Here is a 21,486-nt window from a genome sequence, read left to right on the forward strand (position 1 = left end):
GAAATACCCACTAATGGTCCTTGGGTCTAGTTTATTCTCTTGTGGATTATAAATTCTCACCTCAGACGGGCATCCCCAACCGTGCATATGTCGCAAACTCGGTTTCCAACCTTTCCATAATTCAAATGGCGTTTTAGGAATAGCCTTGGTTGGAACTCAGTTTAATATATACACTGTCATCTTAAGTGTTTCAGCCCATAATGATTTAGGAAGATTGGAGCTGCTAAGCATACTCTGCACATGTCCAATAATGTTCGGTTTCTTCTTTCTGCTACACCATTCTGGTCCGGTGAACCAGATATGGTGTATTAGGCAATAATCTCATGCTCTTGAAGAAACTTTGCAAATGGCCTAGGTACTTGTCCATTCTCTGTGTATCTACCATAATATTCTCCACCCTTATCTGATCTCACGATCTTAATTTGCTTACTGTATTGTTTCTCTACTTCACCCTTAAAGATTTTAAAGGTGTGTCCACGATCTTAATTTGTCTTTCTAATTGGCTTGAGATTTGCCATTTCCACGCATTGCCAACATTGCACTTTCACCTTGTTTTATCATCAGTCTCTCTTCCTCTTGAACACACATGATCATGAGTTCATTAATTGACCATTTATCTTTATGTGTGTTGTATGAGATTTTGAAGGGTCCATATTGATGCGGAAGGGTGTTCAGGATGTAGTGCACCAGGAAGGACTTCGACATTTCAATCTCGAGTTTCTTCAATTGAGCCACATTGTCTCTCATTTGCATGATGTGCTCACGCACACATTTCATACTGGTGAGCCTTAGGGATGAGAACTTCATGATTAGAGTGCTTGCTAGTACCTTGTCTGAAGTGACAAATTGTTCATCAATGGTTTTTAGCAAGTCTCGGACATTTTCATGCTAATCGACAGAACCACGAATACCAGCAGAAATTCTAGTCTTAATGAACATTATGCTTAGGCGATTAGATCGTTCTCATCGCTCATAAAGTGCGATGGCCGTTGCATTGCTGGTATCAGTGAGTTCTGGTGGTTCGTATTTCCTAATAACATAGTCTATGTCCATCCACCCTAAATGAAGAAGAACTATCTCCTTTCAGACCTTATAGTTGTCTCCCTTAAGTTCAAGAATATCATAACGAATATCAGAGAAATTTACAGGTTGTGTAACTGCATAAAATTATAGATTACATGCTTATGTTAAAATTGAGATCTAAATAAATATTCATGTTTTACTAATGTAAATCATGCTTAAAAATTGAATCTAATGACATAAAATTGATTGTGGCTAAATTTTTAATACAAGTAGATTCAATTAATCTTTATGATAGAGTTTTATTAAATTATTTACTTAATTCATAATTCTAACGTGTATATTATGATTTGATATATATTCTATCTTAGATTAAACTTTTATGATAAAACTATCAAATTATTTACTAAATTCATAATTTCTGTGGGTAATTTATGAATAACTTAATATTTTATCATAATTAATAATATAAATATAATAAAAATTCATGTGGGATAAAATTTATTATATTAAGTATAATTAATTACAATGAATGTCTAATATTCTTTATGTGATCCTAATCAATCATAATAATTTTACTTAATTAAAGATGCTGTGGCTATTCCCTAATTAATTAAAATTATATGGATCACTAGACATTAAATTGCATAAGACTAGTTTAATATTATGAATTATATAATTTTAACTAATATTAACATGTTATTATTAAGCACAAAAATATTCATAATATAAGCATAAATATTGCACAATCAAAACTATAATATTATGCATAACATATAATTACATGCCTTTATCTATATATTCATCCAAAAATTGCATGTATCAATATAGAGCAAATTTAATCAATTCATGCAAATTAAATACGAGCATAATAAATAAATTTGCACAACAATTATCCATATTGCATATAATTAAATGAAATAAAAATTATAAGCACAAAGGACGTGGACCCTAAAACACACTTTCCAGACGATCTATAAAAGTGGAGAAGAAAAATTATTATTATTATTATTATTTTGAAAAATGACCCATATAAACGACATGTCGTTTTTCCAGAACTGAAAAACGACGTGTCGTTTTGCTCATTGTTTAAAAGAAAAAACAGCCACATAACGACATGTCGTTTTTACTAAACTTATAAACGACGTGTCGTTTAGCTCGCTATACTGAATGAACACTGGCCAATTAAACGACATGTTGTGTTTCAATAAAACTGAAAACTACATGTCGTTTATCTTTATACCTAATAAATGGCTGCGAACTAAACGACATGTTGTTTTCACCAAACTGAAAATGACGTGTCGTTTACCAACACTAAATGACAGAATTCCTCACTAAACGACATGTCGTTTTCATCAAACTGAAAATGATGTGTCATTTATCAATACTGAAGGAACGACTTCCCCACTAAACGACATGTCGTTTTCAATAAGGCTGAAAACTACATGTCGTTTTGGTCGTCTTCAACCTCCAGATAGTTCGTAGATTCGAATTTCTAGGACTATTTTCACGTCAAAAATCATGTTTTTAAATCACATAAAGTTTAGAAAAACTATTTCTTTATGGTTTCTAAACTTCTTTCAAATAAAAAACATCCAAAAATCAAAGCTCAAAATTTTTTCAAAATTTTCGACCAAAAATAGAGAGGAACAGAGCAATGATTTTAAACACCAAGATAGAGATAAAACGGTGCTCTGATACCTATTGTTAGACTAAATACGATTCTATAATGCGGAATAACACTTTAGAAACAAGAATCGTCAGTTATTAATGCCAATAACAGTACCTCCAGCCATTGATGCTCTTCACTGATTTGTTGCATTTCTCACTAGTGTTTGGCACTTCAAAACTCTACTCCATTCTATTTAGATGGTGTAAGACTGAAGGAAATTGAGTGACTAAGTCTGGGGATCTAACACTATTTATAGCCGAGGCCTCCATCAAGCTTCGGTGTTACGTGTCCCACGTGCTCAGATTTTCATGGGATCAGTTATGAATGTGATGAATAAATCAGAGTGGTGGACCACTTCTAGGACTCCTAAGCAAGAGACTCGTTCTCACGAATGACCTCCGTGAGAAACGGTCAACAATTTGAACAAGTTATAAGAGAAAAAGGTGAGAAAGGGAGGGGAGAGAGAAGTAAGAGAGAAGGGAGAACAAGTAGGGGGATTCAAGAAGAAGGGGGGGGGGGGGAAGTAAGGCATGGCGACAACAGGTATGTGTACGTGGTGAGCTTGCTTGTCGTGGTGAGTTTCGGCCTCGTGGCTCGATCCCATGAGTATCTGCTGTCTTGTTTATCTGGAAAACTCCGAACTATCATTTTCTCTTTCATCTAATTTCTTATCTATTGATGTATATATAAAAGCAAAGTAATATAATTTTGACGTGATAATTTATCTATAAAAGTAGATATTTTATTCATTAAATTTGAAGTGTTATATTTATGAAATAATAAATTGTTTAAAAGTAATATTTCATTACGAACCATTGTAACTTATAAGTTTCAATTATTTTCTTACATATAAAGATATAAACGGATTCAAAACTTCACCCAAAAGCACTAATTCAATATTTATATTGTTTTATATTTTAAGCAGAGACATATGACTCGATGTGGCATTATATCCATAAAAGTAGACATTCTACATATTAATTTGAAGTGTTATGGTCATGGAGCAATAATCCTTTTAAATTAATGTTTCATTTTGAGCTATCGTAACGACTTTTAAGTTTCATTTCATTTGTTACATATAAATATATAAACCAATTCAAATCTCCACCCAAAGGCACTATTTTAACATTTATATTGTTTCATCAAATAAATCGCCCTATACACCGTTTCGAATTTCTCCACTATAAAATCCAGTCACTCTCTAAATCTCTCTCCCTCATACACAACATACACAACAATCTGCACCGGTTATAGGCTCGTGTTATTAATTAATGAGTTTTGCTACTCATCATCCCCACACATCACATTTTTTTTATTTTTGGTTTTATTCTTTTTAGATTTATTGAATTATTCTACTCATCATCCATATACCACACATTTGGTAAGAAAAAAAATGTGGTGTGGGGATGATAAATATAATTTTTCTTAATTAACTTAGAGTTATCAATTTATGATGTTAATATTTACTAACTTATGAACTTAGGCCTCGTTTAGATAGTGAGATGTGATGAGATGATTTTAGATAAAAGTTGAAAATTAAATAAAATATTATTAGAATATTATTTTTTAAAATTATTATTGTTTTGAGATTTGAAAATGTTGAATTGTTTATTATATTTTGTGTGAGAATTTAAAAAACTTATAATAATGATATGAGATGAGATATCTCACGTGCATCGCGTGCCATGTATCCCAATTTTTTTTTTTGGTGTAACAATATTGTAAAAAATAGTAATAAAAAATAATGTTAGATAAGAAGTCAGAGAAATTTTATTTGCTTGTTCGAAGATGACTTCATAAATCGGGAAATTATCATTTTCCCACTTTCGATGTAGAGAATAAGTCGATCCCACAAACGTCACTAACTATTAATGCGTAAATTTGCACAACTAGCCAAAACGGAGGAGAGAGTCATCCTTGGCCCATGATGATGATTCAGACGTTGATGTAGTGCTCTTCGGATTCATCTATGGAATAAATAATAAATAAGCAGGTAAAAGATAAATAGAGAGACATAGATTTTCGTGGTTCAGCGTAGTGCCTACATCTACGGGTTATTTGGGACAAATTTCACTATGATAGGTGATTTTATATATCTCTCATAACCTCATATATCTCTTAATATAGTAGAGAAACTTAGGATTTCCGACGATTGAAGTTGATGCCTCCCTTGAGAGAATATCTTTTGGAGTCATTGTGCGTGGTGGAGTCTGTGCGTAAAGAGCCTCCCTTGATTTGTGGAGATCTCTTATTTTTATAGAGGTCATTTTCCTTTCTTGGAGTGATTGAGTCATATCTATCTTATGAAGCCATTTCATTTTAGAAATCTAAATCAACTTGTCTTATCTCATATTGGTCTTATCTATTAGTTTTATCTCTTATTCTTAGTGCTGGATTTTCAATGGGCGGGATCCAGTCAACTTTATCCCTAACATTGAAGTTTGAATTTCCTTTTGTTGACACACTGCGACTAATTTTAAGTAAATAAATTATACTTTTGTATTTGTTTGGACGCAATTATTTTTAATGATCAGAATTTTAAAAGGAATTCTTATAATTGAATCAAATTTTTTGGGTAGATTTATAAATAAAAAAAGTTTATAATAATTGATCTCACAATTTATTTTAGTAGGTGCAAATTGGGGTGAATTTGTAGGTGAAAGGGTAGAGAGAATCTAGAATTTTAATCTTCCTATTTTTGTGTTATGTGGTGCCATTTTGTTTTGAATATATATTTTTTTAATTTTTTTTGATAAGTCAAGGATGGAAAGTAAGTGATATAAATTAGGAGTATAGTAGTATTACTCATATTACAAACTCCAATAATTATAAATATGTGCATATGTCCAGAATTACAATTCCAATAATTAAAACATAAATATATTGATAAATACCAATTTTACGACCTAATAATAAATAAAATTTTAATTTAAAATAAAATTTAAACAAGTTATTATGAGTTGATTTCGGATTAAGCGAGTTGATCCGTTATTGACCTGAATATATTTATATAAAATCCAAACCCGCTAATTTCATATCGTGTTCATGTTAGGTTTACAGATCATATAACTGTTACACATTACCACCCGTAGGTGCAGAGAGAAAAAATTTCAAAATTTTACAAAATTATATAAAATCTTTATTGCTTGAACTTGGTTTGTTAGTTATTTGAATATAAAGCAACAACACAAACCAATAGCTAAGATCCATCGGACCAAAACTTTTGTTGCAAACAAGTGTTAGACAACGGAACATCGGTGTCACGTGGCTCATGTGTGTTGGTGGAAGTAGTGTGTAGTATATGGAGATGATGAAAAGAATTTTTCAAGCAAAAAATGAAGGAAAAAACTTACGAAAAAGAAAATATGAGAAAGAAGAGACAAACAACCACTCACGTGGAAGGAAAACTGAATTAAGAACGTTTTAGGAGGAAAGGTTGAGGGAGACAAAGGGTCTTGAGCCTATGTGTTTTGTTTTTTGTTTTGTTTGAAGCTAATTCTATTTTATTAGTATTAAAGTGAATTAATTAACTTGTTTACGGGAAGAATAAAAGAAGCCATTCCAAAACCAATCAGCATTGGTTTTGGAATGGATAATTACCTTATTTATGGATAAATGAATAAATTATCCATAAATAAGTTAATAGTTTGTAAGATGACTCATCTAAATAATCAATAATTTAAAATTAATAATAATAATAACAACATTACTTATTTATTCATTTATTGGGAAATCAATAAACAACTGGTGTTAATTTGATTCGTATTTTTTTTACTTGGTTTGAAACTCGCATAATTTTTATTTTTTATTTAAAAATTTAAAAAAATTATAATGATTAGTTTAAAAAAATTATAATGATTAGTTTAAAAATTTTATATTTGAATTATATTTAGAAATAAGATGAAATAAAATAAAATGATACTAGACTCCCACCAAAGAGAAAAGATATTTACAACCTTGAATTTTACAACCGCCGAGTAATCATTTTGAAAAAAATAAATAAAATATGAGACTCACATGAAAAAAAATTAATTTTTTAATAGTAGATCACACTCTTTTTCAAAATAATTACGCGATATTTACGCACTTCACGATTATATATAGAATTATTTATTATTTATTTAAAATGATGTTAATTTAACGGGATAAGATTTAATTTATGATATTTTAAATTTTAAATTGCTCTTTTAAATTTCACAATGATGGTCAAATTCTTTGAACCGATTTCCATTAGAACGTTTGATGGTTCCAACTTTTCACAAGAATCTTCCCTTCATTGTTGAAGTTGGAGAGTCGGAACCACCACGCACACGCATGACGCACCCTCACACGCCAACGCGTTTTGGAAAAGTCTTGCTTCTTCGTAAACAACGAACGGTACAAAAGACCGTCTCATATGCCCGACAACTGACTAATCCAATCATCCATCAATGGCTTCCATCTACAGCTGCACGGAGTGCGGGACCAACCTCAACCTTCGCACAGTGCATCTCTTCCCACCGGACTTCTACTTCGAGGCCGGAAACAAGGGTACGCTTTCCTTCTCGAGTGTCGACGACTCCAAATTCCGGTTCGAGAAGGAGGACAAGATCAGACCCTTCTTCGAGACCGTCAATTACTGGGGGATCCAGAGGAAGAGGACCAAGATCAAATGCAATAGCTGCGGCCGTCTTGTTGGCTACGTCTACGACGACGGTCCTCCTCTCACAGACAGCCCCGGTCAATTCCACATGGGTCCTAGCCAAGTCATACCCAGAGCTGCCAGGTATAGGTTCAAGATCAAGGCGCTTCAGATCACAACGGAAACCTGAGAGTTCGTTTCTGGGTGGTTTATACTTCATGGGGTTTTGGGTTGATTGGAGCTTTCCAAGCCTAGGTTTTGTTTTGGTACAATTTACAGTTTGAATTCTTTAATATACTTGTATAAAATATCAGTACATATTTTCCAATAGATGTGTTTCACTAGATATTTAAGAAACAATCAAATAAAAAGTTTCTCTTTTCCTTTTTCCAGAAAAATAAAAGGATGTAGTTATGATATATGAACAGGTTGCTTTGTTTTCTGTACTCGTAGACGCCATGGATCATATATTGTTGACTGACTCTTGGTTTTGATTCAAAGCTTAGTAACATAGTTTGTCTGATGATTGTTTCTTTCCAATGCTAGTTTATCTAACTTCACTAGCAGTGTGTTGTCATTCTTCGCGTTGATGATTTGTTTAGCATAAATGTGGAATGTCATCTGTCTAAAAGGGAAAAAAAAAAGGGGATTTTGAAGTGTCCAAGGACTATCACAAACTCAAGCAGACACAATGACTCCTATGTAACGTTATGTTTTAGATGTTTCATTTTGGTGATTCCAGAACATTTTAGCATAATATTTGCAACCTTCCTTTAGTATTTGATGTCACTAGTGGAGAATCAGACAAAGTTTTTGATTCATTGATGTATCATCAGTATCGAATGACTGATTATTGAGCTCCAGTCCAGCGTACCAACGACATGCTTTTGTTTCCAAGACAATTTAGAGAGGAACAAAAACAGTAGAAGAGGCTTGCTTCACTCCTAGAGGAGGCATCCATCATCAATCAGAGAGGGTATAATAGGTAGGAGGTGGAGGATTTTGAATGACTTGTAGAATCATCCACTCTGGACGGGCATAGTTGGGATGCAAACCCAACAGTTGGCAGTCTTCAGAACGCTGATAACCGGCAAAACACTCCAACCAAATGTTAGCATCATGCAGCAATTACTTCAGAATGCAGGCTAATGTTTTGCACACAGAATGAGTTACCTTCTCTACAGTAAGTGTCTGTTTTCTTTACACAGGTTGGGGGGAAGCTTTTCTTGATCATCATTTTGCTTCCTTTGCGTCCTGTACTCTGCAATCAGTTTCAAACCTTTGATAATGAGCTTTGGCTGTTGAGCACCACAGCCGCCACGACTCTTTTTGACTGGTTTCTCCAGAAACTTGGCCTTGAACTTCAAGTTCAGCCATCCAACATCTTTTTGAGTCTTTTTTTGGGATTCTATGTTTTAAATGCTTGCTTAACTTGTGATCTTCCTGCATGATTAAAAGCAAGTAAAAAATGTAAAAGTTTAAAATCAATGGAATGAAGAATTAGTTTGAATCAGTGCAAATGCTCTCTCATAGGCAATCAAACTTATTAGAAATAAGATGCCACATGAAACGCAAACAAAATTCACACCCATGTATCAATCCATCCATGTGCTAATCCTTCGGGTTCTACTCTCGGTGAAGCAGATGCTTAAAATTGTTTAAAAAATTTACAAATTCTATGGCATGTACCTCATCTGAGAAGCAAATCCGGCGTAACGAAAGGGGAAGCAACCGAGAAAATTAAACTTTCAATAGTTCCTGTTTGTTAATCGAGAATATTGAACCAATCCTACTCCATCATAAATCAAATGGTCTACTTCCAGTGGCTACAATGAGCTGCATCGTTCATCCAACTTTACTACATCAGGTGTTTCCTTTTCCATAATTTCTGAGCAACCAAACAGTAAAATCATCTAATAAACGGAGAATTACGGTCTCTTCGGGGCTGAGTATGCCAAACTGAACCATAAATCGAAGGTGGGATTCGTTGCAACTGAAATTTCTGGTGGCAACAACCAGTCAGTTTTTCTGTCTTCTGCTTTTCACATACGACTAAATCATATTTACTCGGTCAACCTTTATAAATTTAAATTAATATACCAATCTATGCGGATACGACAATGGATTGTTAATTGAAAAAAACCAATCTACGAGTCATATTTTGAAGGGTAGGTTTGGATTAGTAACTCTGGTGCTGGGCTTGGTCATGGAGGTGGATGTTCATGGTTTTGGACTCTATTTAACCTGTTCTTTTGTGATCACGTTCTCTCTTACACCGCTCCAAACTGAGAAAATTAGCAACTGCGAATTAGATAAAAGGATGAAGCAAATAAAGGATGAAACTCCAATTGGAGCTGCAAAGACGAAACAAGCTGTCGTGCCGCCACCTCCACCACTTCCACTTCCAAGGTTCTGGGTTAAGAAAACTGTTGTAGTGAGTGTGACCAATCTAGAGATTGCCAGATTCTGGAGGCAGAAGCGCATTGAGGAAGAAGATCATCTCCTTGCTGCAATCAAGGCTGCAGCACGTTTAAGGGCCCGCAATCTTTCAGTGAGATCTTTTAACAAGCATTTTACCTATCTGATTCAGCACTCATTGACTAATCATAACCATATCTTGATATCTATAGAAGTAGTATCAGAATTCCAGCTCTTTTTGTTTGTTTGTTTCCTTTCTCTTTTTCAACATTTGGCTGTATAAAATCTGCAAACTACCAAGTTTTTACCTCACATACTAGAAGGGTGTAGCGTTGAGGACTGTGACTGGAGACATTAGGGCCCCAAAACATGAATGACAAAGCAGGGATGGAACCATAGAGTAAATTTGAGGGGCAAAACTATAAAGAGACTTCTTTTGGGAGGGAATTAACTTTGAGAGAATATACCTTATAAAGATATTGTAATGGGTTTGGGTATTGTATGCCTTGCAAACATATATATATATATATATATATATGCATACATGGATCAGAACAAGCTGGCTGCAACACCCAAACATTTTAATGTCTTACAGCTGCTTAACCTGTTGAAGGTGTATGGTGTATAGGAGGAAGACTACAAGTGCTTTGAAGAGTCCTTGATGGATGCGGATGAAGATGCCAAGGATAACATTAACACCACTGCAGCTACCAATGACAGCAAGAAAGATGAAAAGAGTAATGAAATTCGAGTGGGAATCAAGGACTGGTTAGTTATCTTTCTTAGTTATGACTGAACAAGTGATGTTTTATAACGTTGAGACTTGATAAATGATTACATATCTTGAAGTTCTTTTAAGAACAGCTGACCTCCAAGACTAGAAGTTGTTTTGTGCTAGTTTACAGTTCACAGAAATTTCTTTGATTGGTATTAGAGGGGAGGGAACAAAATGATGACCTCTGATTGGAAAAATATGTTCCATAGTCAATATACAAACTCTTCTTTCAGAAACGAATCTGATTATGGAAGTCTTGTTTACTGTTTTATTTTTAGAGAAATGATATTTGCAGTTATGAATGCGCAAGTGCCGTGCAATCACTTTGAAAAAAGTGAATAAATACGGGACCCACATGAAAAAATAATAATTTTTTAATTGTGGATTCTACTCTTTTTCAAAGTGACTGCATAGTACTTGTGTACTCCACGACTGCATATAGCATTACTGGGGAGAGTGAGATTTTCCTGCAGGCTGCAAAGATCCTTAGATTATCCATAAAGTGAAAAGCTCTCATAAGATCTGATCTCTAAATTGAAATTGCAGGTGGACAAAAAGTAAGTATGCATACTTAAACCAGCCAGCCATGGAGTCCCTTGAACCACCCAAAAGAAGAACTTCCACTTACACTCCCAATTGTTTCTCTTACAAGCCTACTCCCCTGCATGCCACCTCTCTTGGCGTGTTTTAGACCATTGGAGATGCTTCAATTGATTGTATTTTCTTTACATTTATGTCGGTTATACTTGAAAGTTGTGTTCTTTTCAACAAGCATGCTGTCGTATTGTTATTACTTCTGGGCAAATCCCAGAGAATTGAATTGAAATCAGTCTCCATTTGCTGATTTTGTTGTGTAAAGTGTAAAGCTGCAAGACATTATCAGTCGGGTGTGTTCCACAACTTGGTATCTCCTCAGAAATTTAAGAATTGGTTGTGATGAAATTGGTATTTGTTTGAACAACCAACTTCAATGCATACTTGTCACCTGCAACGTTAATATTTATATATCTAATTCCTATATTTGCCATGTATCTGTCAATTCAAATAATTCAAAACATCTTCCATTGCAGTAAACATGACCAATCCTTCTTATGATAAAGATGAGCAGAAGAGATAATACGTAGCAAAACAATATATAATATTTTCTTGTGCATCAAATAATAGTAAAAAATATAGATAATTCAGCACAGAATATCTCCAACATTGCTTGTCATTATAGTTTCACTCCTTCTTACAAATTTGCATCTTTAAAATAACAACCAATGTAATATTCCAAATGTGATTACAAAAAAATAAAAATAAAAATAAAAAGAACCACATTTTACATAGTGAAATGAACGTAAGATAGAAATGTCCTATGTAGCATTAATCGAAAAATCTATTGCAGGTGGTCTACTAATAGAAAAGTGCCTACTATTAAGTTTGATTGTGTCTGAGGTGGTGGTTGTGATGGATATGAAGATGTTCGGTAGGTGGGAAAGAGTTTCAGGCGATTAAAGACCATAATCACATGGCAGAAGGTGAGTAAAGGATCAAACTACATCAAATGCACCGTATGAGCTCAAGGATAAAGGCAACAACTCAGATCACCCTAATGTTGGGATTAGTCCATAAAGATCAACTTTAAGAGAGCGTAACCCATATGGAAACCTGATGAACCGTATCCCAATGAGATAAGAATCTCTTAACATAAGCCCAAGCAATATAAGATATCCGTGCCAAATGGGAATGAGGAGGTGCAACCACGTCAAAGTGATGGTTGCTAAACAAGAGCAACCTCCAAGGTAGTCGACTGGAAAACGACAGGAGAGATTGGTAGAGGGCATAGGAGTGAGTGCCCGAGGAGGGGTAAGAACCCAAGAAGGGAGTGCTCCCCCCGTCACAACCCTGCCAGACCAGATCAGCCTCTTAGTGAGATCTGAACTATAATAGGGGGTTTGAGCATCATCTTCCATGAGAAAAGCTCACTTTAGGAGAGCAAGGTATGAAGAAGTGTTTGTTGTTAACAGACCATCGAAGCAAACTAAAACCAAATAGATTACTACCATAACCTTCAGTGATGAAGATTGTGACGACGTGTTGTGAAATACACTATTCGTAAGATCTTGATTGACAATGGGAGGTCGGCAAACGTCTTTTTCTAGGACATGTTGCTAAAGAAGAGCATTGAGTAAGACAGATTGTGTTCAACCCCAATGCCATTGGAGGGGTTCTCAGGAGAGACAGTGTAGCTAGCAAGTGCCATTGCACTACCTATTATAGTGAGAGCGGGTTCCTGCATGAGTACAACAATGATAGACTTTTTGGTAGTTAAAGCTCGTTCCTCGTACACAATCATCGATCACCCAACACTGAACAAGATGGGGGTAGTCACCTTGACCTACCACTTGAAGATGAAGTTTCAAATAGGTGTGGGCGCCGTGGAAGTCTATGGCGAACAAGTGTTGGTCCGTTAATGCTATGTGCAAGAACTAAAGAACGAGGGTATGGATGTGCAGACCACTAAAGAAGGAGAGGTCAAAGAAGCGTCTTCACCACTAGAACTCATCAAGTGGGGAATCGAGTTGCGGAAAGAGGAAAATTTGAAGCAAGGAGAGGCTGCTAAGCCCCTAGAGCCAATAACTTTGTATCCATATTGACCAGATGCAATGGCTCAAATAGGGACTCGAACGATGCCATAACTCAGGGAGTAGACGAAACAACTCTTAATCAAACATAGAGACGTGTTTGCATGGAGTCATGAGAACATGCCTAACATAGATGTAGAGGTGATGAAAACCGCCATGTGTTGACCCAGTTGCTAAGAAAGTTTGAAAGAAGCGAAGAAGCTTTAGTGTAAAGAAATATTTAGCGATTGTAGAGGAGGTGGAACACCTCTTGGAAGTGGGGTTCATCCGAGAGGCCCACTACCCGAAATGGCTCTCAAATGTTGTGTCAGTGAAAAATACAAACGAAAAATGACGGATGTGTGTAAATTTTACAGACCAAAATAAGGCATACCCAAAGGACAACTTCCCTTACAGTGGATCGACCTGGTAGTGGACTCCACACTAGGCCACCAAATGCTAAGTTTTATGGATGCCTATTCTGGCTACAACTAGATACGGATGAGTGAAGGTGACCAAGAAGAAATTTTCTTCATAACAGGCCTAGGACTCTACTACTATCAATTAATGCCATTCGGCTTGAACAATGTGGGGTGTGAGTTATCAGAGGCTGGTGAAATGTATATTCAAAGAACAAATCAGAAGAGATATGGAGGCCTACGTAGATGATCTGCTAGAAGAACCACCACGTCTCGGATCTGCTATAAGTTTTTGCCGTATTGCAAAAGTACAATATAAATCTTAACCAGCCAAATGTGCCTTCGACATGGAATCAAGTGAATTCCTAGTATTCATGGTGTCGAAGCAAGGTATCGAAGCCAGCCCAAAGAAGATCAAGGTGATAATGGAGATAAAGCCACTATGAAGTCTAAACGAAGTACAGGAGCTAACCTACAGGATAACGGTGCTTAACAGGTTCGTCTCATGGTCAACAAAAGAATAAAAATTGGGATGACAAATGCGATATGTCATTTGAGCCCTCCAAACAAGGGGAGACCTTTTATTTATACTTGTCGGTCACACTAAAGGCAGTGAACACCCCACTAGTCAAGGATGAAGAAAGGAAGTAGAAACCAATGTATTACATGAGTTGTGCCTTGAGGGGAGTAGAAATGCGTTACCCTCGAATGGAGTTGCTAGCGTTTGCTTTAGTGGTAGTAGAGCACCAGCTAAGGCCCTACTTCCAAGTCCATTCAATAAGAATACTGACGAAAGCCCCTATAAGGAAATTTCCAGACATACCTGACATGTCAGATTGATTGGTAAACTGGTCAATCAAGTTCATCGACTTCGATCTTGATTACCTTCCAAGAAGCACCATGAAGGGACAAGTCTTAGCAGAATTTGTCGTCGAGTTTACTAACTTCCTAGAAAAGCCATATGTGGCACCAAAGGGAAACCCCTGGCAAGTGTATGTCAGCGATTCATCCTCGTGTAGTGATGGGGGAATAAGCCTATACCTTGTAACCAAGCGGGGTTAGGACATTTATTACTCTATGAAACTAGCATTCAAAGCAACCAACAATGAAGCATAATACAAAGTGCTACTCGCAGGACTTGTTGTGGTAGAAGAGCTAGGAGTAAAGGAGTTGACGTATATGCAGATTCTCAGCTAGTGGTGAACCAGGTGACAAGGAAGTATTTGGTGAAGAGGGAAATACTTAATATTTACCTGTAATGGGTATGGGAGTATCATGATCCATTCCAATAATTTGGCATTTGACAAATACCACATGAAGACAATTGGCAGGCTGAAAAACTTGCACGAGTTGCCTCAGGTATGGAAAGCTCGCTCCCCCCATGGGATGTAACAACCCAAGTGTTGGTGACCCCATCTATTGGAAATGTAGCATCAGTGATAAGAACAGTCGTGCAAGTGTGGGGGCAAGACGTGGTGACTATCTGACTATAGGGTAACAACTTGATGAACGAATGGAGGCAAGGAAGTTGAAGAACAAGGCAACCAAGTTTACCTTCAATGTATACAAAAGGGTGCTATACAAAAGGGGTTTCTCCGCCCTACTCTTGTAGTGTATTTTTTAGGAGAAAACACAGTAAGTGAAGGTGAAGAAGCCATTATCGTGGCAGGGCCCTAGCACAGAAAGCCCTGAGAGCAGGTTACTACTGGTTCCGTGCACTGAAAGATATGGAGGCATTTGTCAGAAAGTGTGAGAAGTGCCAACTACACTCGATCGTGCCTCATAGCCTGCCTGAGGATTTAGCCAAAATAGTCGCACCCTAGCCTTCTGCGTAATGGGGAATCGACATTGTAGGTTCCATGATATCGTGAATAGGAGGCGTCAAGTTTGTAGTGGTCGCTATAGATTACTTCATGAAGTGGGTAGAAGCAGAGGGGTTGGTGATGATTACGGTTGGCTAAGGGTGGGCAGCGGGGCACCATCCCCTGCCACCCCATGCCCACCGCCCCAACCCCACCTAAGCGGCGCAGTCAACCCCGCCTGCAAGGAAAAAGGGGGGCGAGAGGCGGGCTCGGCCCAAGCTTGCCCCCCCTCCACACCCAAGGTTGGGCTTAAGCCCAACCAAAATATATATTTATAAATAAATATATATATATAATATTTGAATATTTAAAAACAAAAAAAATCGAAACAGCGTCTCTCTCTCTCTCTCTCTCTGCGTCCTATACTTCTCATCCTCCTCCTACGCATCGGCTCCTCCTCCTCTTCCTCTCTCCCTCTCGTAGTCGATGTGTATTGTCACATTGTGTTTAGGTTTTTTTTGCTAGTTTAGGTTTTTTTTTCTTGTTGTTTTTGTCGTTCTGATTTGACGTGTATTGTTGTGGATTTGAGCTCTTGTGGTATTTTGTGTTGTATTTTGTAACTTTGTTCTTTCTGATTCGATGGTATTTTGTTGTGGTGTTTTGTTGTTTTTGTGGTATTTTGTTCATTTTTCAACCTCTAAGACCCTCTCCACCGTATGTTTGAATTTTTGTTTTGTATTTTTTCGGCAGGGACAATCGTGGGTGGGCAGTGGATGGGGGGCGGATGGGCCATGGGTCCACCCGGCACACCGACGGGCCCACCCTAGGGATGCGATGGCGGATTTTGGGGGGCAAAATCTTAAAGTTCCTTTGGAAGTCCAATGTGTGTTGATTCACCATTCCACTAGCCCTAGTCTCAGAAAACGAATGACAATTCAATTACAAATAGTATAGAGATTAGTGCGCAAAATTGGGGATCAAAGTCAAATACTCTTCCCCCAGCCGTCCTCAAGATAACGGACAAGTAGAGGCGACAAACATGATTGCGTTTTGATAGTGAATAAGAGGTTGTTGGGCCAAAATGTATGTGGGCAGAAGAGCTCCTGAGTGTACTATGGGCATATAGAACCAATGTGATGACTCCAGCCAGAGAAACTCTGTTCGAGATTACTTACAATTGTGAGGTTGTGATACCAGTGAAAACTAGCATGCCGAGTCATTGAGTCCAACTATACTATGAAAGGCTAAACAACAGAGGCTTGGAAGGAAACCTCTACTTACTAGAGGAAAGGAGAGAAACGACGGAGGATGTGAAAGTAGTAGTTATAGGAAAAGAACTACATAGTACTTCAATAGGAAAGTCAAGTATCGATCATTCAAAGTTGGAGACCTCGTATTAAGAGAGGTTAGGACAACAACTAAGAAGAAGAAGAAAAACTTAGACCTAGCTGGGAAGGATTGTACGTGATAGTAGCAAACAATAGACCGGGTTCATACCATATAAAGAACATGAACGGGAAAAAGCTACCCCACCCATGGAATGCAAAACACTTGAAGAAATACTTTGTCTAATTAATTACATTTAATTTAGACATGCAATAAAAGGACTTGTTTATGAGTGTGCAACATTTACTACAAACACTTATTTTATGCATCTTTTAGCAGGAATGATGATGCTCTCCAAGCTAAATGAGTTTTAAAAACATGCATGCAATCAAGGTTAACACTTGCACCTAACGATCAAAGATTGACAACGTGAATGCAATCAGGGTAGAGTAAGGATGCCGAGTCAGTGAGAAGAATCTTCAGCTCCAAAGTAATCAAGTTTGCCTTGGAGTGGGCTAACAAAAACCAATTTAATGTCCTCAAACTGAGGTTGTACCCAACCCCCAATTTTTCAGTCACGAACCCAAGGAGCGGTAAAGGGTTGAGGGGAAAGGCAAACAACCTCCTTCCTGGAAGATTTGAGCTCGACATCCAACTTATTAACATGTTGTTTGAGACCTTGCAAGTTTCTCTTGCACAGTCTCAATTATGCATTGGAACTTGAAGTAATGCTCATTGGTTTTGATGAGCTTCTCTTTAGTAGATTGGAGAAACCTCAGCCTTCAGAACGACGATCTCCGTCTCTTAAACGCACGGGTGAGAGCCCAATTTGGAGTATGTAGCCTCCCATTGCTCATTCTCCTTAATTGCCTCAGAAACGGCTTGTTGGGCTTCCTCTATGAAGGAACGGGAAGATTGGACTTGCTCCTCCAAACAAGACTGGCAGTTAGCAATCCATTGGGCTAAGGAATGTAAACATGTGATGAAAAATTGAGGTTAGTTCACAAAAATGTGATGGAGGGACCAAAAATCTTCAGGCAAGGACTGAGCTCTTGAAAGCTACACTGGGTAAAGGATGACTCATCTATTCTTCTTATTTGAATAATAATGAGGTCTCTTGACAACCACCTTGGATCAAGTATAAGGCCAATTGTTGTTGATTTTATCAATGAAGTTATATTTGCTTCATTATACAATTTAGGCTACTACATTTATAGTATTGTAATTGTACACATTTATTGTTATTGTTGGTATATTTGTTGTTGGTATTAAGGTTTTATTCATGATAGCATCGTAGAAATGTATTGATCTATCGAGGATTGAGAAATTTAATGGAAGAAATTGTTGAGCCTGGAAGGGACATAACTCTTCTTTTAAGCTATGAAAAGATTATATACATTAAAGACCCCAAAACCATATGAAAATGTTGAAAATAACCAAAGTGTAAGTAGAAGAGTTATTAGAACCAAATAGATTTAAAAGCAAAACAAAATCTCTTATACCTTACAAAATATTGGGCCGTCGTAAGCTAGACTTAATTAAACTTAAAGTATGGAGCTACAAGGAACACGTGCTTATTCCAAACCCACTAGATAAGTTAAAAAGTAAAACCAAAAGTATTGTTAACTATGACATACATTCTAAATAGAGTTAAAACCAAAAGAAAACATTTTACACCTTATGAAATATAGACAGGTCATAAGCTAGACCTAACCAAACTCGAAGTATGGAGCTGCAAGATATAAGTACTTATTCGAAAGCCACTATGGGATAAGTTAAAAAGTAAAACTTGAGAATAGAAATTTATAGAAAATGTGGTAAACGGGAGTGTTACCAATTTTATCATTCTAAAATAGGATTAATAGAAAACAGTGATATTTTTTTCCTCAAGAGCACCGACTTAATTACTCCAACATATTAGACAATCAACAAATTCCTATAGTTTCTAATAATTTAAATGCTAACATTACTCAAGTACATAGTAATGGGAGTAAAAGGAAATTTGGTGAAAGTCGATCTTACAATGTTAATATTTGAGATGGTGGGAGTGAGAGAATTAGACGACCATCAACATTACTTTGAGATCATTATGCTTTCAATACCAATATTAAAAATTTAGAAATATTCTTGAAAATATTTCCTAAGGCAACCAATAACAATAATTCTTATAAATGGCTTCAGGCCATGAGAGATGGATTAGAACCAAATAATAAAAATGATGTTTGGGAGTTAAAAGAAGTTCCAAAGGATAGTAAAGCCAGTGGTTACAAGTGGGTTCTAAAAAAATGTTTAATGCTAATGAAAGTTTAGAGAGATATAAGACAAGGGCTAAAGGGTTCACTCAACAACTTGGTGTAGACTTTGTAGGTAGATATTTGCTTGTAGTGAGATTCACATATGAAAGGATAATCACGTACATAGTTGCAAAAATAAATTTGGAATTACATCAATTAGATGTCTAAATAACTTTCTTAAATGGTGAATTAAAAGAATATATCATTATGGCTCAACCTGAAAGATTCCAAATTGAATGACATAAGGGTAAAGTCTACAAGTTAAGAGATCCGGTCATTGTATAGACTTAAACAATCTTCAAAACCATGATACTTGGAATTCTACAAAACAATATTAGAAACTAGATATAAAATGAGTTCACTAGATTACTGCGTATATACATGGAGATGAGATAATAAAATAATAATATTATCATTATATGTAGATAAAATATCGTTAAAAGTAATTGTCTAGATATGATGAGTAAAACAAAAGAATATATGGAATCTAAATTTGAAATGAAATACATAGTTGAAGTCGCCTATGTTCTTAGCTTAAGAATGTTAATAGATAGAAATTTAAATTTTCTATATTTAGATCAAGAAAAACATATAGACAAAGTATTTAAAAGACTTAGTAAGGAAAATTGTAAATCTTTAAGCACACATGTTTTCAAAGGAAATACTTTACGTAACTGTATGTGCCCAAAAAATGAGAAGAAAATAATTAAGATGCTTAAAGTTCCTTATGCTTAGGTTGTGAGTAGCCTCATGTATGCAACGACAAACACAATATCATATATTTGTTATGCAATAAGATTGATAAGTAAATATAAATCTAATCTACACAAAAAACATTGGCAAGCAATAAAACGAATATTAAGATATCTAGAAGGTACTAAAAATATTAAATATGTTTTAGAATCAGTGATCTAGAATTAATTGGTTATAGTAATGCTAATTTTAGAAATGATATAGATGATAAAAAAATCTACAAGTGGATATGTATTTTTATTTGGAAGAACATCAATTTCTTAGTTGAGTAAGAAAAAAGGTTGTGCTACAAAGTCCATAGTGGAAGCTGAATACATTTCATGTAGCACTGTGGTTAGTAATGCGGTCTAGATGAAACACTTTATTAAAAGCTTTATAGTAGATATATCTACTAGACTAGTCAATGTGTTTTGTGAGGATAAGTTTGCTATCTTATTAATAAAAAGTGGAGCATAGAGCTCCATAGGAAAACATATTAATGTACATTATCACTATATTTTAGATAAAGAGAATCTTCTAATCGGTCAAATTGCTAAAAGGCTGAAAACAACCTCCAATGATTTATTGCCACGTAGCACACTCATGAGGCTCACAACGGGACTGCGCAGTACACAAACCCCCCTGAAAATTTTCTGCTCTCTCCACCAAATCCTCCACCCCTTTCCTCTCTCTCATCTATCGACAACCCCTCTCCCAGATACCGCACCATTGTCCCTTTCTCCCATTTCACCATCCCTGACCATCTCTCCCATCGCGGCTCGTCATGAACCTCATCGCTTTGAATCTCGACATAGAGACCCCATAACCCTTCTATCCATTCTGCCATCACCCATCGATGCCGCAAAGCTATAGAAATTCACCCATCATCGTTACATCGGTGCTCATCTAGGGTCTTATGCTCAAACCATGGATGTGGGTCTCCTCAAACCACAACTAGGATGTTAAAGGGACCCCACATACTAAGTAATATTAGGTTGTGGAGAAGAAAAAAGTATTAGTTTCGATTGGTGATTCAAATTCGTAATTTCTGTAAAATAGCCTATATGAAAAACTAAAATATTATGTATTTTCAATTTGAAGAGTTTTGTTTCAAATTTATTGCAATTGGTGATTTCTATAAAATAGAATACATGGATTGGCTACGTAGGAGACGAACTAGCTATGTCAAACTGCTAATGATGGTCTGGTAGTGGTGCCAATGGCTGGTGGAAGCAACAAGCCCAACTCATCTAGTAGAAGAGGGAAGGGGAAACAATTCATTCGTAGGGCTTTTAATTCTAGCTATCAATCTCATGTGGTGCTCCTCATGGCTTTAACTTATGTAATGCTGAGATGGAACCTTATTATTGGAGGGCTGTTAAAGGGCTAAAAACGGCTTGACCGTTCCAAAGCATTTCTCTTTTAGATATAGTTGAAAGATGAGAGATTAAGCTAAACATTTTCCCCTTGACTAAGATTGTAGCCGATCACATGACCAAGTGACTGTCTCTAGAATAATTCAGAGAGAGTGTAGCTAATATGGGCTTAAACATGCCTAAGTAGCTGTATGATTAAAAGACATAGCTCAAAAAATTCTATAGACGCCTAGATAAATGGGGTTATGTAATACCGCCTGAGAAAATGATTGGTCATTTATAATTGTAAAGTCACTAATAAGGTAATTACAGATAACCTCATAAATGGCCTTAGAGGAAGTACTTAATAAAAATTCAGTGTAGATCGATACATATTTCATGTATTCGTTTGAAATCGTTAATTGTATCAAGAGCATTTACTCAAC

General features: G+C 36.1%; 2 protein-coding genes across 2 annotated transcripts; both read left to right on the forward strand.

Annotated features, from left to right (window-relative positions):
• Positions 1 to 6,963: 6,963 nt before the first annotated feature.
• Positions 6,964 to 7,755, forward strand: LOC109015663. The gene has a single exon (XM_018998125.2). It carries the CDS (start codon positions 7,123 to 7,125, stop codon positions 7,501 to 7,503), a length of 381 nt encoding a protein of 126 aa, XP_018853670.1. The 5' UTR covers positions 6,964 to 7,122; the 3' UTR covers positions 7,504 to 7,755.
• A 1,743-nt stretch (positions 7,756 to 9,498) lies between these two features.
• On the forward strand, positions 9,499 to 11,406 carry LOC109006166. Its single transcript, XM_018985356.2, has 3 exons — positions 9,499 to 9,864; positions 10,360 to 10,499; positions 11,053 to 11,406. Exons 1-3 carry the CDS (start codon positions 9,520 to 9,522, stop codon positions 11,195 to 11,197), a joined length of 630 nt encoding a protein of 209 aa, XP_018840901.2. The 5' UTR covers positions 9,499 to 9,519; the 3' UTR covers positions 11,198 to 11,406.
• The last annotated feature ends 10,080 nt before the right edge of the window (positions 11,407 to 21,486 follow it).

This window comes from Juglans regia, chromosome 8 (genome assembly GCF_001411555.2).
Source record: "Juglans regia cultivar Chandler chromosome 8, Walnut 2.0, whole genome shotgun sequence".
Lineage (NCBI taxonomy): Eukaryota > Viridiplantae > Streptophyta > Magnoliopsida > Fagales > Juglandaceae > Juglans > Juglans regia.